This window comes from Protomyctophum parallelum (genome assembly GCF_964188405.1).
Source record: "Protomyctophum parallelum genome assembly, chromosome: 10".
NCBI lineage: Eukaryota > Metazoa > Chordata > Actinopteri > Myctophiformes > Myctophidae > Protomyctophum > Protomyctophum parallelum.
In genome coordinates, this window is record NC_139704.1 from 20,187,362 (window position 1) to 20,204,630 (window position 17,269).

General features: G+C 42.7%; 1 protein-coding gene across 19 annotated transcripts in view; it reads right to left on the minus strand.

The window, feature by feature from the left end:
* The window catches only part of LOC310866120 (neurexin-1a), a gene marked incomplete at its 5' end in the record, with an annotated part of 455,952 nt that overhangs the window by 252,243 nt on the left and 186,440 nt on the right, over positions 1-17,269 (minus strand). For all 19 annotated transcript variants that reach the window (XM_083775482.1, XM_083775497.1, XM_083775483.1 and 16 more), the window contains 2 exons: positions 8,114-8,140; positions 12,401-12,604. In XM_083775482.1, the coding sequence (XP_083631608.1) occupies positions 8,114-8,140; positions 12,401-12,604 (231 nt within the window). The remainder of the gene's footprint in view (positions 1-8,113; positions 8,141-12,400; positions 12,605-17,269) is intronic.

The following is a 17,269-nucleotide window of genomic DNA, read 5'->3' on the forward strand; positions in this document are numbered from 1 at the left end:
CACTGGGAGAACCTAGTCTGCTCACTACAGAACCACACTGGGGAACCTTTAGTCTGCTCACTGCAGAACCACACTGGGAGAACCTAGTCTGCTCACTACAGAACCACACTGGGGAACCTTTAGTCTGCTCACTACAGAACCACACTGGGAGAACCTAGTCTGCTCACTACAGAACCACACTGGGGAACCTTTAGTCTGCTCACTACAGAACCACACTGGGGAACCTTTAGTCTGCTCACTGCAGAACCACACTGGGAGAACCTTTAGCCGGGTTCACTGCAGAACCCGGGACCTTCTCTAGTGTCCTGCCTGATGGTGATCTATCCACAGTGATGGATCTAGAGTTGCCTCTGCTTGCCTCATTGACTTTGGCCCGAGGGAGTGGTTTATCCAGTCAATCTGCTCTGCCTGGCCAGATGACAGGCTAGATACGGGTTATTCTTTTACACCGCAACTCACCAGGCAGCACCGGAGAGGGACTCCACAGCCATTAGGAGACCTGCTGGTCCGATCGATGCTTTGCTAATTGAGAACCGCTTGTGAAAATTGTTCAAACATTGAGGTTAACCGGTGTTAAAACAGCATATGATGACAATCAATAGTGACCCATTAATTTGTGCTACGCAGTAAAATACCTCAGTGTTCATTTCGTCCATTTGTAACTCAAAGTGTGCAAATGGAACGAGAGGGACCCTTACAGGTCCGTCTGGTTCCATTTGCACACTCTCAAGAGTTCATTTTACACTTGCCCGTCGTATTCAGATGGCCTTTTAAGTGCCCCATAAACCCAAGACTGGCTCCCAATATGATTGGGACGAGTGGGTTATGCTCTTAAGTGTGAAAGGGCTTGTTCTGTCTGTGATCACATTACACAGCATGAATGGAAAACAGACCAGTAAATGTGAATATGAATATGGAGAATCAGACGAGCGCCGTGGCTCCTGCTTGACCTGCCAAGATGGTGTCTTTTTAGAGCTAATAATTGTCTAACGGGGGCAGATGAAACGATGCAAAAGAAAAAGCATCACAGCATACTTTGCGGCAGCTTCACATCATAGCCAAGCCCCCAGAAGGACTGGCCAGCGTTGAAGCACTTGGCCCTACTGGTCAGAGCTGGGACTGCAGGTGGGCCCGTGCATTTAGCACGAGGAAACCCTGTGCAGCTGGGGTTTAACATTGAGAACATAGAGCGTTCTTCCGGGTGCTTCAAAATGCCACTGAGCAACTTCCATCGAAATGAATAGCATTTCGATGGAATACTTTGACTCCTCGACTACATCTCAGAGTCAAATATTGTACTTTTACTCCACTACTACAATTATTTGAAAACTTTAGTTACTAGTTACATTGTAGTTTGTAGATTTCGATTATTATTACAAAACATACTGTACATTAACTGCTTCAGCCCTATATACATTTCGGCCATTTGGAAATAGCCGATCTAAAAGCTCACAATGCGTCGCGATGCAATGCAATTTCCAAAAGATTTGTATACATTTGAAACTTGAAATGGGCCATTTTGCATAATGAGTACTTTTACTTTTAGTACCTTAAGTACATTTCAATGCCAATTATTTTGTACAAAATGTGAGTACTGAACATCATCTGGCTTTGGTGTGTGTTTGTTTTGGTTGCAGCATTGCGCTTTGAGAAGATGTTCAGTTCCTAATGTGTCCATTACGATGATGACTGCAGCACCCACGAGACCGGCCATTTGTAAACTCTGTTCATGAAACCCAGAGACACCGTAGTGGAAAACCCTGAGCGTTGATTTGAACTATAAACATGTAAACAAATGAACCCATATGTGTCCATTATAATGTATGGATACATTTTGGTTACAGTTGTACACTCAGTTGTTAAAAATGGATGAATGGATACTGAACACTGAGGATTTTTACTGTGCAGCACAATTGAAGAGACCCCTCCGTGCACTTATGCAATACAATTGTAATTACATTTTCCGTAGAATTGGACAAAGGTTTCATTTTGTCAGAACATATATTTTTTTATTAGCTTTTTCCTACGAATAATATTAAGTCCTTCCAATAGTTTCAGGTCTATGTAATTGTCACCTTATGATCACATGAACATTTGTCATATTGTCTGTCAGAGAATCTCTCTCTGCAGTACTGCCGGAGCAGCAGCTCTGAAGGGGTCAGTCAGGTCAGTAGCCTGCTGACCGCACAGGGAAACCACACCGTTATTAGAACACGTCTTGTGTAATTCTAGCAGCTGTGCTGTCCCATAAACAGTTAGAGAATTAGGCTGCTTGGCACATGCTGAAGATTAAGGTGTCTTCATTTGCTATGCCCGCCGCGGCAGCCTTCACCTTCAAGCTCCATTACGCCATGGAGCCAAGGTGAATATTCAGATGTGCCTGACTCGAGGTTGTCCATTAATTTGAACCGGCAGAACCTCTGGCAGAAACGTTTGATCACTGACTGTTCTACAGTGTATTACACAGGCCATGTGAGGATTCCATTTCAGATTTACACTGCCACTGTAGTCAGTGGCTTGCAATAAAGGGGATCTGCCGTCTCCAAAATGTCAGCAATCAAAGATCATGAAAACAGCTAGGCTAAGAAATTATTATTGTCTGTTTCCGTTGCAAAGCAATGATCGCCTAGGGAAAAAACCACTGCAGCACATGTTCTGCAGTGGTAGCACATATCAACCTCTAGTTGATATTATGTTTATCTAGTCAAAAAATTACTGGTTCCTGGGAGAGGGGACATTTCATTTCTGCATTCACCCTGCAGATGGCTGCTCATATGGCTGATAGCTCAGGCATTAAGGGCCTCATTTATCAATGGAGTGTACGGCATATTCTTCCTTAAATTATTGCTGTGTTCACGTGAGATTTTGTTAAGTGATCCTATAAAACCAATCATATTCATGAATTCATGAACATTCATGAATGAATGTCTGTCAGAAACACTTCCGTAGCTCCTCACTGCCTGCACCAATCACTCCCACTTTTCACACAGGCATTGACCATAATAATATGGAGGTCTTAACAAAGCTCTTTTTTCAATTTGACAAATTATTGATTAATAATTCATTTATTAGTGCATTAAAATTACCCATCCACTTACATGGGAAAATGGGAAAACTCACATCAAGTATTTTTCTCTCAGAAACTGTCGGAGCTAAAGTCACATCACTTGGCGGGGAGGTTCATAATAATTATTAAAATTAATGTAATGAATAATTACATCAGTCAATCAATTACATCATAGTGGGCGCTATAACAGCCCACTTTATATTTCGCCTTACAACACTTACGTAAAATCTAAATTTCCTTTATTGGGCCATGACGCATCTCCCCATATAGGACACGCCCATTTGCGTCAGGATAGATTTCCGCCACTTTGAATATTTTTTGCTCTTCCACCTACAGCTTTTGTGCAAATCTCACAAAAATCGGTACACATGATCTCTGGACCTATCCGATGAAAACGCCACAGCCAGGATTTTCATAGTCCATCCACCCCAAATTTCATTCACATGTCGTGGGTGGTTTAATCAACGGAGAGCCCAAAGCAATTACATTTTCAGCCATAGGGGGCGCCGCAAATGTGGAAATTTCAAACGATTGTTGCAAAAACATGCTTTTGGGGAGATAATGCGCACACTCAGGCGAAAACAGCTAATCTACAAGCTCACAACATCACAGGTTGCAAAAGCCATGAGTTTTCTCAAGCCAGAGCTCAAAATTGTGCACATTTTGGACGCAAATGCACCTATAACTCATCTGTGCGACTCACAAAATACATTTGGGAGTATCTGTGCGACTGTCCATAGTTTGTGGTGCATGTCAAACTGGGGGGCCTTCATACTTTTCAAATGGGGGTCTGTGGGCTAATAAGTGTAAATGTTGTGGTCCTTGCCATGAACCTATTTCCCTACCATGCATTTGTACGAATACTTTCATGTTAGTGCTGTTTTCATTCATTCAAAAAACACACAAATATATTATACAAGTTAAAAGGCTATATAAATTTAACCCATTGTTAAGTGCATGTTAAAGCAGTCATGTAGGCGATCCCCCATGAGTCGCACTCACATGATGATGATGCAACTGAGTGTGCCAGGCCCCCTCTGGCACCCCCATGGCGACGGGCCTGGCGCACAGTGGCGCCTCTCTAGCTAGTAGCTACTCATGGCCGTCTATGTAGTACGTATGTATGCAAGTACTATAAGTAGGAGACAAGTGCACTTATATCTGCTATATTCAGTAAGCAACACCACCATAATATCACATAATGACTGTAATGGCTGCTGGTATGGTATGTACACCTAATCAGTTCAGAGTAATCTGGGTTGATACACTGTAATAAATGAGAAATACAACACTGCCTTCCTTCCACACCTACCCTTGAGGTGTCCTTCACTAGTCCAATTAGCCCCCCGCTGTTTCAGTGGAGATACTCAATGCTTGTACTGGGTATAGCTCTAGTTTATTGTAACGCCCCAATTCCAATGCATATTATAACTGTAGGGTGATGCAGAAAAACATTATGTATGTTTGTGCTGTAGCCACATTTTTTTATCTAGACAAATTATTCAAAAAGAAGAATACCGTACCTTACCGAACCCCACCGACCCAAACACATAGCAGGCACATACAGTAGCAGGCAATGAAACAAACTGCATCATTGCTCCCTTACAGATGTATGTCAGGGAAATAAAGAACCGTATGCAACGATGATATTGACAGTATGAGCTACTGGGGAGAATGTATATTGCACCATTAAATAGAGGCTCTAAATAACCCAATATGGATGCATAAATACTGTATGAAGACAAATCACAGAGTAAATAAACTGCCTCCGATGTTCCCAAGATAAAGACACAGGAAGACGACACATCAAGATGTCCTTTTACAGCCTACTGTAAAAGCTCACAGAAGCCGCTATCGCTATCTTGCCATACATTATGATCATAGTGCAGTCCCTGAAAATGAATTACACTGTACAACACCCAACCCCCAAATATATACATAACATCTATCTGTAAGTGCGGTTTAACACTATAAGACCTGATGTCTTCTAATTCCCAACGGTATTCTGCAAAACGTATGTTGCAAAATAATCAATCAGTGCTTCTCAAACGTTTTCATGTCATGGTCACCATGACACAGATGCTTTTCGAGTCTTAATGGGTGAAACCCTCTATATTTAGTAAACTACCGTAATACTTAGTTCAGCGGGGTCAGCTCTGTGCCTGGTCCGCTCTTTTCCCTCTACTCCATACGAAATCTCTCCGCTGAAAATAGCCAATCTACGAGCCCACAGCGCGTGGCATTAAGTCGAAGTGGCAGTGTTTTCTCCTGACAGCTCAGGGCAGCCCCAGGGAGCCCAGGTCCCCTAATTGACAGTGATGTGTTCTGTGAATGGGTGATGAAATTCCTCATCCAACAAACTGACCGGGAGCTGCAGCGCCTGACAAGACACATTAATTAGCATTAAAACTAACAACCTAAAAACAAAATCAAATAAAATTAAGCACCAACCCTTTTTTTAAATAGAGCTTGGCATTTTAAAAATGCATTAGCTTAACACGGTTCTTTCCAAGAACTTAAATTAAACATTCTCTTCTGACACAATAAGGTCTGGAGGCTATGAAAGAAATAATTGCTGCTTCCTTTCTGAATGAGCAAATAAAGATGTCTCTTCAAATGTACATTTCAAATGTACATATATTTTTTCAATGACCATATTGAATCATGGGACATTACATTAACCAACGGACGGTATAGCCAAATAATACTACGCAGTAAAATCATTTGTATTCTTTGTGTACAAGAAACTATGGCTCCAAAACTATGGAATGCACTTCCCATTGTAATTAGAACTGCAGACTCACTCCCAATCTTCCGCCGTCGTCTGAAAACCCACCTCTTCTTCAGACTCCATCTTAGCCCGTAGCACTTGCCATAGCACTTGCCCTAGCCTCAGCGACCTTACAGGCGTATGCAAAGGCTCAACTTAAGTATAGCACTCTATATATTATATTCCACTGTTACAGTAGGTTCTTAGCTTACGTATGATTCATGATGACTATTTTTGATGTATTTGACATATTACCATGTTTTTGTTCTTGCTTACTGTAAGTAGCTCTATAAATTGTACAAAATTAAACCAGGTCCATTTGACAACATTACACAATGGTAGTACAAATGGATAAATTAACCAAGGATTTGTAATAATAATATTTAAAAGAATCTGCCATTGCCTTCCTAACTCGTCGGAAAGCCACTTTAAACCCATCAAGCTTCACAAACATGACCATGCAGAAATAAACAGCGGTCTTTACCTTAGCATCAATAGCAGGTTTACAGTACAACAGTCATGGTATGAAGTATCGTTCTACTGTACTTTAATTACATTTCTGTGTTAAATAATTGAAAGACATTTCAGGCCAACCCTTCCCACAGTGGTGGCAAATGACAAATTACTAGTATATAAAGGCCGTTACTTTCACCACAGCCGTGCAGTTGTCACAAAAAGTGTGTAGGCAAGCAGAATACAAATGTCTTGAGAGAGGGAAATAAATAACCAAAGCAGCTACTAAACTGTAGCAGACAAGAAGAAGACAGCTACCTGTGCTCAGATTACACACACACACACACACACACACACACAAGAAAGAAATTACAACCAAAGAATGACCTTCTAAACCAAGCATTGTGAGAGGGAATCAGAGAGCACGCTTACGGTGGCTTGACTTTGCATCCGCAAAAAAACAAGAGGAAAGAGATGCAAGATGCATGAAGAAAGCTACTTAGCATTTAGAAAGGTGTAAAGAGAGGCTCCAGGCGTGTCTAGAGGTCACGGATGGTGGTGCGACACTGAGATGGAGGAGGAACGATGCGTTGCTCGTCGTCAAAGTCACTCCAATTCTTGTCAAGCTCTAACCTTCACATGGCCCTTCACAAACACATATCAAACACGCACATCTTTTGCCCTGCAATGGAGCCATCTCCCAGCATAGTTGTGGTGGTGACTCACCACAACAACAGAGATGTGAGGGTAAACTCACAGATGTCTCAATTACAAGTTGGCAACTTTGATCCCGATATAGTCACTGACTGATAAGAGCGTCTATCAAAATCAGAATAATTAAACAGGAAGACGGCTCATGTTTTATGACCCCAGAGAGCCAATCATTAATTCATCACCATTCCTGAATAATAAATGTCAGGGAAAGTTGCCTCCCAAAATATTGCAATGTAACCTCTTTGTTGAAAATGCACGCACGCACGCACGCACGCACGCACGCACGCACGCACGCACGCACGCACGCACACACACACACACACACACACGCACAGTGTACGAATCCCACTGAAACATCTCCGTCCCTCTCTTTCTGCTCTGCGAGACAGGTTAATGAGAATAATAAAATCACACTCCATACTTCCTTTCTCTCTTGAAAGGCCTCATCAATTTGCAAGTGGTTTAATAAAAGGAATAAAGAAAAAGGGGCGGTGGCTGGGTTGTGAGGGAAATCATGCATGGCTAGAATACCTGCACTTCCATAGCATGCATTTGACATCAGTCTGAGATGATTAGTGCCAAGGTTTTTTTTAATTAGGGAGAAGTGAGGGAGTGTGAAGAATCCTAGTGGGCTTGTCATTCATTTGAGCGTGCCTCCATCTCCTCTCTGACTTGTTATCCTGGCAGAGGCATCGCAGCGCATTTTGTCGATGCAGGATGCCAGTCAGACATGCTATAATAAGTGTTTGTTTTGAAAAAACACTTTGTGGGACTCAAAAATTTAAATTTTTAAATTAAAAAAAGCTAAGCAAATTCAAAATGTAAAACATTTTCCAAAATAGCTGATCTGCAAGTTCCCCAACGTGCCGCAATTACACAGATTGTGAATTTGTAGATCAGTTATCTTGACTGTTCGTCGCACAAAGTATAATTGTGGGATTGCGTCATGGCTGTAGACAGAAAACAGGTTCATCAATCAAGTCAACACACAAAACACACACACAATCCAATATCAAACAACAGCTGGAGCTGGACCAGCTTAACCCATGAATAACCCACAGTAAAGAAGAGTTAGAGAAGAAGAGAAAGGAAGGTGAACAGTAACTTACTGGAGGTACAGTTAATCCTGATACAATCTAGACAGGGAAAAATAGATGAGACATGAATACATCTTTCAACGTTACATCTGCAGACATTAAAGCATACAGTCCACCCGCTGGGGACAGACACGCGGACACTGGCCTTCCTCCGATGCTCTCCTCTATAGCCACACACACATTATCTGGTACAGAAACATCAAAGCCATGTACATGTATACTTTTCATCGATTGGCCATGGCCTTATTTAAAAAAAATACATTTCATTTTTGTAAATGTAGTCAAATTAAAATGTGAACTGCTTCAACCACATTAACCCTGGCTTCTCTATTTTGGACATGTTATTACATTGCAGATGTAATTAAATCAATAAATACTTTTCAAACTTCTATAGCCAAAGTATAAAGTATAGTGGTTAAGTAGAAGCACAGTGGTGGCCATCCTGCATTATGAGAGCATGAGATCATGGCCAGGGTCAGGCAGAACCAGATGGATGGTAAAAACCAAGGCTAGATTCTAGATTATTTTGCAGACATATTGTCTGCAAAATAAAGACCCCAAATGGACACACTGCACTCTAAAAGTAGAGTTAAGAGAACAGATTTCTGTATTTAAAATATACAGTGGTTTGTGTGGAGTGAAGCAAGCTCCTGGTCAAGTATGCATGAATGCACATTTCTCAGAGTACATTTCCACCTTGTGATCTTTCTGGAATGATGCAATATTATCACTGTGAGTAATTACTTGATAATAATATGATATGCTGTACAACACATTTCTTAGGAGCTTCTAGATCAGTGGTTCCCAAAGTGGGGTCCGGGGACCCCCTGGGGTCCTTGAGGGAGTTCCAGGGGGTCCCCAGCTAAATGATAGTTTGTAATCAAATGGACCCTTACGGGTCTGTAACTCTGAGTGTACAAATGGATCCAAATGGACCCATGTGGTTCCATTTGTACACTCTGAGTTAGATTTTACAAAATAAATTGGGGTCCGTAGACTAATGCATGTCAAACTGGGGGTCCTTGAAATTCATGGTTGAGAATCACTGCTAGAGCCGTAAAAATCTTATCTTATGGGGGTCCCTGGCATATCTTTTCAAATGGGGGTCAGCAGGCTAATTAGTGTAGATGAAGTAGTAATACTTCTACTGCTATTGCAATAACCATTACTATTTATCTTATCTTCTGTTAGTGATTCCGACAGCACTTGTTTATTTAACACTTGGTACAGAGTAGGTATTGCAAGTAAGGATCAATGTCAAGGTACAACTAACATACATCTTGCACTAGTCTCAAACTATGCCGTCTCTACCCATTTGTGGGGTTCTCTCTCTGTACCTTCCTCTATCTTACTGACCCATGGTGGATGTTGTACTCCGAGAAAGGTGACCCAGATCTGACCCTAACCTTCCTGTCCACTTGGCTCTGCCCGTCGTGTGTCGTCAACCGCAGCGGAAAAGTGGTCGCACACAGCCAGAGACCAACACTAGCCCGCCCTTACAGGGAATGCTCTGCTTTCCAAAAAAAGAAGAAAATCCATGAAAGAAGAGAATAGAAAATTGCAGACTTGAAGAGCCGCAAGGGGTGAAACAGAGAGAAAGCTGTGACACGTGTCACAGAAAATCTAAAAGAAAACAAAACATGTGGTTGTGATGTGGTCCGTCAGGCCCCGTCAGTGTGTGGCGCTGTTGTTTTGGTGATACTGTACAGTACATGCCGACGTGACATGCACGTGACAGGCTGGGATCTTTGTATGGTTGCTCTAAACTGCACCACTTAGGGAGCCCAATTCTGTTAACCAGCGGAAAGGAGAAATAGATGGCCATCATTTCTGCAACACTGCCTTGTTTAGGGGATATGAAACTTTTCCCAGGCGTCACTGGATGTTCCTTGGAGCAAGTGTGTGGGTGTGTAAACACACGCACATGCACAGCCGCACACGCACACACTTTATTTGAGATTGTCAGGAGCTGGGTTTACGACCAGAACGCTGTCTCTATCACAGCATTCTGATAGCCTACCTGATTTGTGCCCTAAAATGACCGCTGTAGATGCTGGTTCTTAGGTGGTTCTTTACGTTCTACATATTGCTCTAAAGTGTGGAGTGTTAGTAAAATGATTAATATGAGTGGTAAATATTAGCATCCACTGGTTCCCAACAGAACCAAATGATTGTTTATTTCAGAACATAATTAATTACTGGTATAGAACATGTCAGCCACTGACGATCAGAGTTTAAACCCTCATTTACAACACCGTAACTCATAGTATAATAAATAATACCATAGTTTATTATCATAGTTTATCTTTGCACTTTGATAACTAGGAATAATGCATGATTGAACATAAGCAGGCAGCCGTGGTTTAATTAAGCCCAGGGGATGACCCCCCTCTGTGACACAAAGACACAGAAAGATTAAAGACATACATTTGTGCATGTGTCGACTAATACACGCGTGTGTGTGTGTGTGTGTGTGTGTGTGTGTGTGTGTGTGTGTGTGTGTGTGTGTGTGTGTGTGTGTGTGTGTGTGTGTGTGTGTGTGTGTGTGTGTGTGTGTGTGTGTGTGTGTGTGTGTGTGTGTGTGTGTGTGTGTGTGTGTGTGTGTGTGTGTCAGTAGACAGAAGGTACGAGTGTGTGACTGTATTTGTGCGCATTAAGCTCTTAAACTCAAATAATGAGTTCATCACAGCAGGTGTCATTTGTCACCTCTGGGTGAGATTAGTGTTTATCAAAAAGTGTGGTAGAAACAAGTATTTAGTTCTTTGTGTGCAACAGGTTGTCTGGCAGGAGTCGGACCAAATATATATCAGCTACTTTGACGATGGAGAGGGCCACTATATTTCCACACTCACTCCAGAGGGGCCACATTGCATATTACTGTCGTAGCGAAAATAAACAATCTACAAGCTCAAAACGTGTCACAATGTGACGCATTTTGAGCTTGTAGATCAGCTATTTTTGCTATATTTGAATTGAAATCCTGATTAATTTTTTTGCCATTTTGGAATTGGTAAAATCTTTATTTAATTTCAAATGCCTTTATTATAGTTATGTTAACTTTATGAACTAAATACAAATATATTGGACATAAAAAAAGACAATACATTTTTAATACTACTCATTAGGCTACATATATATACTGAAGTAATTAAACCGGTTCATGTTTGCATGTTTGGAATTGTAACGGCTGAAATCAATAATATAGCAGTATTCTGATATTAACCTGCGGGCCGCATCAAGTGAAAGTGGGGACCGCCAGTTGCCCATGTATGGTGTAAATAAAAAGTGCAGTTTATTTTTGAGTCATAATATAGTGTAACACAGCAGAGGGACCAGGCAGTGAGCATTCCCTGCTGGGCTCAGGGCAGCTTTGTGCTCTGCTGGCTGTGAGCGCTGAGCTGCAGACTCGGACCATTGAAAGTCTACATACCATCTCTTACTATTCAACACAAACAACAAAAACATACAGCAACAGGCGTGAGTGTGTGTGTGTGTGTGTGTGTGTGTGTGTGTGTGTGTGTGTGTGTGTGTGTGTGTGTGTGTGTGTGTGTGTGTGTGTGTGTGTGTGTGTGTGTGTGTGTGTGTGTGTGTGTGTGTGTGTGTGTCTATTCATGTACAGTCATATAAACCCCTCAAAAAACTTTGGACACTTGCGTTTGTTTGATCATATCGCTGTCTGTTGTTACTATACTAGCAGCAACCCACCTATACTGTACATAGGTTGTACTAGTGCGGCCACCCACACACACACCTAATCAGCGGCGGTGCATGATCATTACAAAATGGAATATCATTCGAAAAGGAAATGGATGGGGGCTTTCCAATGACAAGATACAATGCCACCGGCACAGTAAAACAGTCAAGTGATCAAACAATCGCACGTTTCCAAACCTTTGCTTTTTTTAAAGGTATATTCAGTGATTTCACTCAAAAAACCTTAGGTTTCGTTTTTGGCTGTGGGGCCCAGCCTTTCGTCCAATCAGGATAGAGAGTCAAAAACGAAACCTAAGGTTTTTTGACCCCCAGGGGTTAACTGGGGACAGGGAGGAACTCCTTATATGGCCAGCACACTCTATAGTAGGGAGGATTATCACAACAAAACAAAAAAATAAGTGATATTTGAATTAAGTGAAATCACTGAATATACCTTTAAAGGGTTTACGAGCGCATGACTGTGACAATGTGGGCTCGTTGCATCGATAAAAAAATGTCAGCCGCCCGCCACGCAGGTTGGCTGCCTGTGGTGACAGGCAGCGACATGGTGTGGGGTGCGTCCCGTGAGGCGGTCGGTCGGTATACCTAAGTTGACGGTGAGGCGTACGCGGCCCGTCTCCAGCTCCAGACGCAGGGTGTCGGCGGACTCGCGGGACGTGGTGGCCATCAGGACCCCGTAGGCGCGCTGGGAACGGAAGCGCAGCGACACGTCCTCCGCCTCCGTGTGCATCACCAGCGGCAGCTGGATCTTCATGAACTTGCTGCCATCGTAGCTGAGGATGGTGGCGTCTGCAGAGGAGGAGGAGTAGAGGAGTCGTGAGGCAAAACACAGCAGCGGTGGAAAAAGTAGGCTACTCAATTGTTTTACTTAAGTAAAAGTGTCAATACTGCAATGTAGAACTACTCCATTGCAAGTAAAAGTCTGGAATTCAAAATGCACTTGAGTAAAAGTGCAACAGTATTGGTATCAAAATGCACTTGAAGTACCGAAAGTACTCTTTATGCAGAATGTCCCATTTTAAGTTTTCACGACGCATTGTGAGCTTGTAGAGTGGCTATTTTCAAATTGCCGAAATGTGTGTATAGGGCTGAAGTGGTTACTGCATGTTTTGTAATAATAATCTAGTAACTAAAGTTTTCAAATAAATGTAGTGGAGTAAAAGTACTAGGAGTACAATATTATTAGCCTCTGAAATGTATAGTAGAAGTAAAAGTACTGAACCTTTGACATACTCAAGTGAAGTACAAATACCTCAAAACTGTACTTAAGTAATGTACTTAGTTACTTTACACCACTGTTTAACCATAAAGCACACAGCGACGATTAGATATACTTTACGGTAAAATCCTGTGTCCATTTAACAGAGTGAACAAATGTCACCACATGGGCCCGAAGATTCCATCTGGTTACATTTGTTCACTCTCAGAGATGCAAATGGATGAATTAACACGAAGGATTTGTCTGTGTATCACCTTTAAAACGCTGCCCTGTGTAAATTAATTCTGCATTGTAAATAAGTCTCTCGCTGCAAAGAAGGGGGGGGGGGCGGGGGGATACAGTATGTTAATTTGTCAATTTGCTCTAAAAAGGATTCTCATTAGGGGGGAAGTCAAGAAGCATAATATGAAGCTTATTTTATATTAGTGACAACAGGCAATTCAAATTATGAAAAACACTGAACACACTGTAAAAATCAACAACAACAAGACACTGAATTAAACTCTACGACCTCTAGGTCTGCTTCTCTTATTTTATGTTTTACGTGGGAAAGACATATAAAGAAAATATTCAGAGAAGTGCATCATACTGTATTGAGCCAATGAACCGTCTGAATTACTTAAAAATCACACCCTTGTGAAGTGAGGGACGCTCTTATACAGTACATCGTCTCATTCCGGACAATCATAATTTGCGTCGCCACTTTTGTCTTGTTTGTGTTTACGTAATGTTTGTGTTTACACAAACACTCAAAGCTGGCCATTCATTATCAATGGCATTTAATGTTTGTGTTAGGACAATGTTTGTGCTTACACACACCCATCAAAGTTGGACATAGACACAATGCAAGACTAAGTGCGTTGTGTTGGGGGCAGGCACAATAGCACGAGACATGCAGGAGACAGGGGAAACTGTCAGGGAAACAGGGAGGCAGACTTGATGTTTGGAATTCTGGAGGCCGCATGGTATGTGGGAGGAGAGGTGCAGTAGTTCCGACATACTATTGGTCCGACTGTCATTAGACTGACAACCTACCTCAAACCCTAACCTAACCGCAAGCACGGGAGCTTGGTCGGACATGCAGTGCATGTCCGACCGTTGTTTCCGCATGTCGGACCTTTGGTGTGTTGGAGTTTGCGTGTGCATCCAGTAGGGGGTGTGTCTTGTGCAAATCAGCATTGCTCTCAAATGTTTGTCAACAAGGCCCAAAATCCGTCACTTGCCTCTTGAATTTGGTCTACCGGTGTATAGGGACTCAAGAAATTAAGACACACACACTTATCCTTTGCTACCTTTGCCTCTTTCTTTACACAGTGATGCCTGAAGAAAGTCTGTAGGGACCGAAACGTTGTCTTCAATAAATATATACTCTTGTACCGAGCAGATATTTAGTGTGCGCCGGCATATTTTTCATCTCCATTACCCTTTTTAGTAAAATCCTCAAAGTATATTGTAGATACAGTATGTTAGTGTAAGATACAGAAACAGAGGGCAGAGAGAAGGGAGATATGAGAGTCATGATAGGAGTCAGATTCAAAATCTGAGCATTAACTGGCTCAGCCACCAGACACCCTGATATGAACTATTTTTCCACGTTGTTGGCTATACTACATGCCAGTTCACCCATTTCCCTGCAAGCTCCCCTTCTTACAGCCCCATATGATGCTTCTCGCACCCAGCCAGACGAAAGATGCCCTCACTTTCACTAGTGTGGTTAAAAATACCATCCTGGAGGCTGTGCTGCTGCTCCTTACACCCAACTGGAAATGTTGGCCAAAAGGCTGTGTAGGGGAAACGACATTTTATCACTTTCTCCCGAAAGCACTCAGAAAGTTCCGTGACAGTCTGCCTATTAGAGTTTGAGGTATCTTCTGTACAACTGGAAATATTGGTCTAATGGTGGCACGAGATAGAGCAATTAGGGCCATTGGATCATCAAATCAGTAGGGGCCATCCTCCAGGGACCAGGATGCGGGGAAAGTGCAGCAAATTCCATAACAATCCAGCCATTGGTTGTCGAGATATCTTGTTTGCAAGCAAAGAGGTGTCAGTAAGGACAGTCAGACCGACAGATATTACCATCCTTAGAGCCCTGCAGCTACAACAGCTAAAAATAAAATAAGAAAATAAAACAACAACCCAGAAAACAACAAAGCAATCTCTCAAGTTGAAACTCCCAGAGCAAGTGACTGCACTCCTAAATGCAGATATGTCTTCCAGGAGCTCTGCATGAATTAGGTTGTCTACTGCAGCTGACAGCCAGCCACCCAGACTCAGTCTCGCTCCTAGCTGTCTTCTCTCTGTGCCAATTTTGATAGGCCCCATCACCGACAGTACCGTGAGGGGCAGGAGCATGCCAAAAATGCATCCCACGAGGCATCAGTCTGTGTGCTAATGAACGCAAAATAATGATGATGACGGCAAAATAGACTAGAAGAAGGGAAAAAAGTACACAAAAAGTACTTGGTGGAACGGAAGGGAATTATGAATATGGCTCATTAACACAAAACGAGTGTGTGTGTGTGTGTGTGTGTGTGTGTGTGTGTGTGTGTGTGTGTGTGTGTGTGTGTGTGTGTGTGTGTGTGTGTGTGTGTGTGTGTGTGTGTGTGTGTGTGTGTGTGTGTGTGTGTGTGTTAGGCTGCGCAACTGTGACACTTGGTTGTGAAAACTAACCAAACGCTATATTCGTGCTTGGACAGACCCAGCCAGCCAGGGACCCAGTGACACACAATGCTCCGCAATGCACCACTCAAAAATATGAAAGTTGACCCAGGACAAGAATTCAACTGGCTAAAGCAATGCACTATCCTAAGTGTACATTTAAGAGAAAGCGTGGGTGGGGACATCGGTCTCCAGAGGGAAAATTGCTTTTAACGTTTCACCCAACTGATTTCTGCTCAGATGGGCACATGTGGGGGTCAGGTGGTGGGTTTGTTAGGGGTTCAAGTGTCTTGCTCAGGAACACTTCGACGCACAGCAGAGCCGAGGTCAAACGTATGACCTTCTGATTCCCAGACGGCCTCTATGTTGGCTGGTGGCTGAGTGGGCAAGTCAGCCAAATTATATAACTTGTAACTTATAACTTGTAAATCTGAGATTGTACAAAATGTGTATACACTCCCAGAGTTTAAATATAACACTCATATATTTTATAGTGTAGTCCATGGACTATGAATACTGAGCTTCTTTTCGGGGTGACTGCGTTTACTCAAAAGCATTTAGGCCGGCATGTCTGGAGAAATGCAGGGGAGATTGTTTAACACTGTCGGGAGGTTGTAACAGTAACTAAACCATAACCCAATAACAAAGCCATTACTGCAGCTGCTGCGGTGCCGAGACAGAGGGTGAAGTCGGGGAGAGGAGGAGCGGGCGGGGCGAGTGGCGGCCGTGATAGGCTTCCAACGTACACACACCACCTCATCACCACAGGCTCGTAACACGGGTCCAGTGTCACATCCATCCCCCCCCCCGGATGAGTCCGCCACATTCCTCACCCAAATCAAATCTGTCCACACAACCCCTCCTGGGGTACGCCGCAGATGACGGGGGCGCGTGACAAACGAGCTCTCGCTGCTAAACTGTCTGCCTCCTGCCAGGCAGCAAAAAGCAAAGAGGCTGCATGTGAAAGCTGTTAACAGATGCCAAGGAGACCGAGCAACATCCCCAGCTTCTAATACTTGAAAAATGTTGTTTATTACTTGCAGACGTCATCTATTACAACCATAGCGAGTAAATAATAATATAATAGTAAGATACAAAAACAGCAGATGTGACGGATATTTAAACACCTACTTTACTTTATAAAGCATCACACATTTAATCTCAATACAGATGACAAATGCTAGGTGAGATGTTGATGCAAAGTACGTCATCCTTAATATAGTCTTAATATAGACTCCCCATGGAGACTAGCTTACTGACGATGAAGTGACATTTGGAAATTAAAAAAAAGAGAAAAAGTAAAGGAGGTTTGGTAAGCAGGGCACAGCGCCATTGCCTTAGATCTTTGTCAATTGAAGCCTAATTTTGATACTGACGCTTACCGCCATTGCCTGAGATCTTTGTCAATTGCGATTTTATAGTGCATTCGATCGAGCGACCCATAATGCTACTCACGTTAGCCTGTTAGCTAGCTGTGTTGTTAGCACAACACTGGATCGTCCATCTTAGATCGCCGTCGCCATAATAATCCATTCTATCCATCGTCTGTATCTCCTATTCCTTGTCCCAGATGG